At 56.7% G+C, this 2,766-nt stretch overlaps 1 protein-coding gene across 1 annotated transcript; it reads left to right on the forward strand.

Moving 5' to 3' along the window:
• The first annotated feature begins 1,169 nt into the window (after positions 1-1,169).
• Positions 1,170-1,866, forward strand: LOC119361336. The gene is made up of 3 exons (XM_037626594.1): positions 1,170-1,323; positions 1,456-1,532; positions 1,621-1,866. Exons 1-3 carry the CDS (start codon positions 1,221-1,223, stop codon positions 1,864-1,866), a joined length of 426 nt encoding a protein of 141 aa, XP_037482491.1. The 5' UTR covers positions 1,170-1,220.
• The last annotated feature ends 900 nt before the right edge of the window (positions 1,867-2,766 follow it).

Raw genomic sequence — 2,766 nt, forward strand, 5'->3', positions numbered from 1 at the left:
AAGATGACCGGAGGAGGAAGAAGGACACAGGGGGCACGGTGGTTTTTCCGGCGCAACAACTCCAATTACACGAGCTCATACTCGACACCACGCACTTTACAACAGTACTCGGGGTGGAGCTTTATACGCAGGCACGCCCAAACGACGCCGCGCTCCCCACTCCTCCACGCCCGCCCGTTCCGCACGCCATGGCTCACGCACCCGTCGCGCACAAACGCGATCAACGCGGCCGGCTCCAACGGAACGACACGGTCACCCTGCTCCTGTCGCTAACTGAACCACGCACGCCCACACACAGCCCGTACACTAGTAGGATACACCCCAGACTATGCCCAGCCTGTACACTAGTCGGACCATGGTCAGACAATGACCAGATACACACGCACTGGACATGCCCGCCGTGGCCTATTGGCCAACAAGTTCCCTTCCTTCTGCCCAGCCCCATCGTCACTGCCATCCATTCATCGACACGTTGCTGGTGCTGGGGCCGGCCTAGCACGCGTCTTCGCTTTCCACCGCGTGCTCGCAGCTGCTCTTAAACCGATCCTCACCCTAGCGTGCCCGTCGTGCCCTGCCATTGCCGCTCTCTTCCTCGGAGCCTCGAACCCGGCCCTTGGAAGAAGGCAAAAAGCACGTACGCCAAGCTAGCAGTCGGAGCAGTGAGGGTGAGTCCCCTCCCCCTCCGTCCCATCGATCCCGGCCGGCCATCAACTTTCTTCTCCTTCTTCGTTGCTGTTGAAATTAAGCTGACTGTGTGCTGCATTGTGGAAGACATGGAAGGCAAGAAGAAGATGCCTCCTCCGCGGCCTGTGACGGTGGCCAAGAAGAAGATGCCAGTTTCTGACAGGCTGGTCTGCGGATGGGCGTTCCTCAGCGCGTGCGCCATCGCCTTGGGCGGGGCCACTACCACCGCCTCTCCTGCAGCCAGGTAGATTACCCATTGCCCCCTTGGACATTAACTCCGTCCGATTGATCGATCACGCGCCCGTTTCCTGTTCATCGTGTGCATGCAGGCCACGTTGGTTGTGCGGTGCGGGTGCGTTGAGCTCACGGGCAAGAAGTCCGCCTACTTCAGCGCCCTCTGGATCGGGGCCCTATGCTGCGCCGTGTTCCAGGCGGCCGCGGCGGCGCAGGCGCTGCTGCTCCCACGCCGCCACCGCTGGGTCAGCCGTGAAGACCTGGCCTTCCTGGCGGTCGCGCTCAACAGCGCCGGCCACTGCATGTACCACGGCTCCGTCTACATCCTCCGTCGAGGAGACTACTACACCGTGGCCTCGCTCTGGTCCTGGGTGGGCGATATCATCAGCTCCTCCTTCCTGCAAGGTGAGGAGTAGGGCAAGCAGGGGATTGTGTAATTTTCTTACTTCCCCATGCATGTCTGCATGTGCCTCTGTGTGTGTCTGCGCGCGCGCTGAGCTTCACTCACATGTCACATCACATGTGTGCACATCCCAGGTTCTGTCAGGCTGAGCTTCATTCTCCTCAGAGCCTGCGCCACGGCCTTCGGCCTCTACCACCTCCCCTGCAGCGAGGTAATTACCCCTAGGACGCTCGACATTCCGATGAGTTTCCGACCGACCGGTCGATCACGCGCCTGTCCTATTCGTCGTCTGCATGCAGGCTTCGTTGGTTCTGCGGTGCGCGTGCGTTGAGCTGACGGGCACCAAGGCCGCCTTCTTCGGCGCCCTCTGGATCGGCATCCTCTGCTGCACCGCGTCCCAGGCGGCCGCGGCGGCGCTGGCGCTGCTGCTCCCGCGCCGCCACCGCCGGGTCAGCCGTGAACTGGTCTCCCTCGCGCTCGTGCTCGCCACCGCCGGCCACAGCATGTACAACGGCGCCGTCTATCTCCTCCGCTCAGAATACTAGTACTTCACCGTGGTCCGTGGGCACGTTCTTGTTCGTGGTGTGCGACATCATCAGCTCCCTGCCTCTCCTCCTATAGTATGCTATGCACGCAGTATGCTGCGAGGACTGATTGTGATAGAGTGCCGTATGTATCTGTGCATATACTAGTGTCCGATTTATGTTCATGAACACATATGTTGTGCCTGGTGTTGAGCACCATTGTTTTCCATTCAACCACCTGCAACTGCTGGCGTATGTATCCCTCGGGGTTCAGCCGTGTCGTCGGTTATTTGGACAGGATTTTTCGTTACCTGTTCCCCTCGATCGGCTGGGGCCGGGGCTCCATTGAGATCGGTGTTGACGTCTTTTGGCTCGGTCGATCTGGTGTGGACTCGACGACACGCGGGTAACTACTTGCGGGGTTTCAGATAGCTAGGTTAGGTCATGCTGGATGCCCAGGTGTGGTGGCGTCTGGCGTGGCGACCATGATCCTGCTTGCTGTTGAGAGAAGCTCTTTTTGCTTTCCGGAGGAAACGTACCAGTCACTTGCATCGTACTAGTGTGCGCTTGAACTGATGCTCTTCTGCTTTTCTTGCCGCTTAGTTTTGGTATCTTTGATCTTTTTTTTTTTGGTTGGGTGCTAATAATAATGTTGCATGTGTTGAGCTATAGACTTTTGAACGATCAGTTCTCCACCTGTTTAGACCGTCTCACTTTGTTAAGGTCTCTTTTGATTCAACGGATTTTTATAGGAATTTTGAAGGATTAGAATCCTTAGAAAAAAAATTATATGTTTGTTGTTTGATTTGTAGGATTGAATCCAATAGGAATTTTATCTAACGATTTCTTTGCACTAGTTTTCATAGGATTTCTAGCATCCACTCAACCCTCTTTGAAAGAGTCCTTTGTTGATGATGTGCA

Source organism: Triticum dicoccoides, chromosome 2B, assembly GCF_002162155.2.
Source record: "Triticum dicoccoides isolate Atlit2015 ecotype Zavitan chromosome 2B, WEW_v2.0, whole genome shotgun sequence".
Classification (NCBI taxonomy): domain Eukaryota; kingdom Viridiplantae; phylum Streptophyta; class Magnoliopsida; order Poales; family Poaceae; genus Triticum; species Triticum dicoccoides.

Excerpts from the sequence above, each read along its gene's own strand:
- LOC119361336 (XM_037626594.1), top strand. The coding sequence starts at position 1,221 with ATGTACCACGGCTCCGTCTACATCCTCCGTCGAGGAGACTACTACACC. Across the intron at positions 1,324-1,455 it reads CAGCTCCTCCTTCCTGCAAG|GTTCTGTCAGGCTGAGCTTC; the intron begins GTGAGGAGTAGG and ends TGCACATCCCAG. Across the intron at positions 1,533-1,620 it reads ACCACCTCCCCTGCAGCGAG|GCTTCGTTGGTTCTGCGGTG; the intron begins GTAATTACCCCT and ends GTCTGCATGCAG.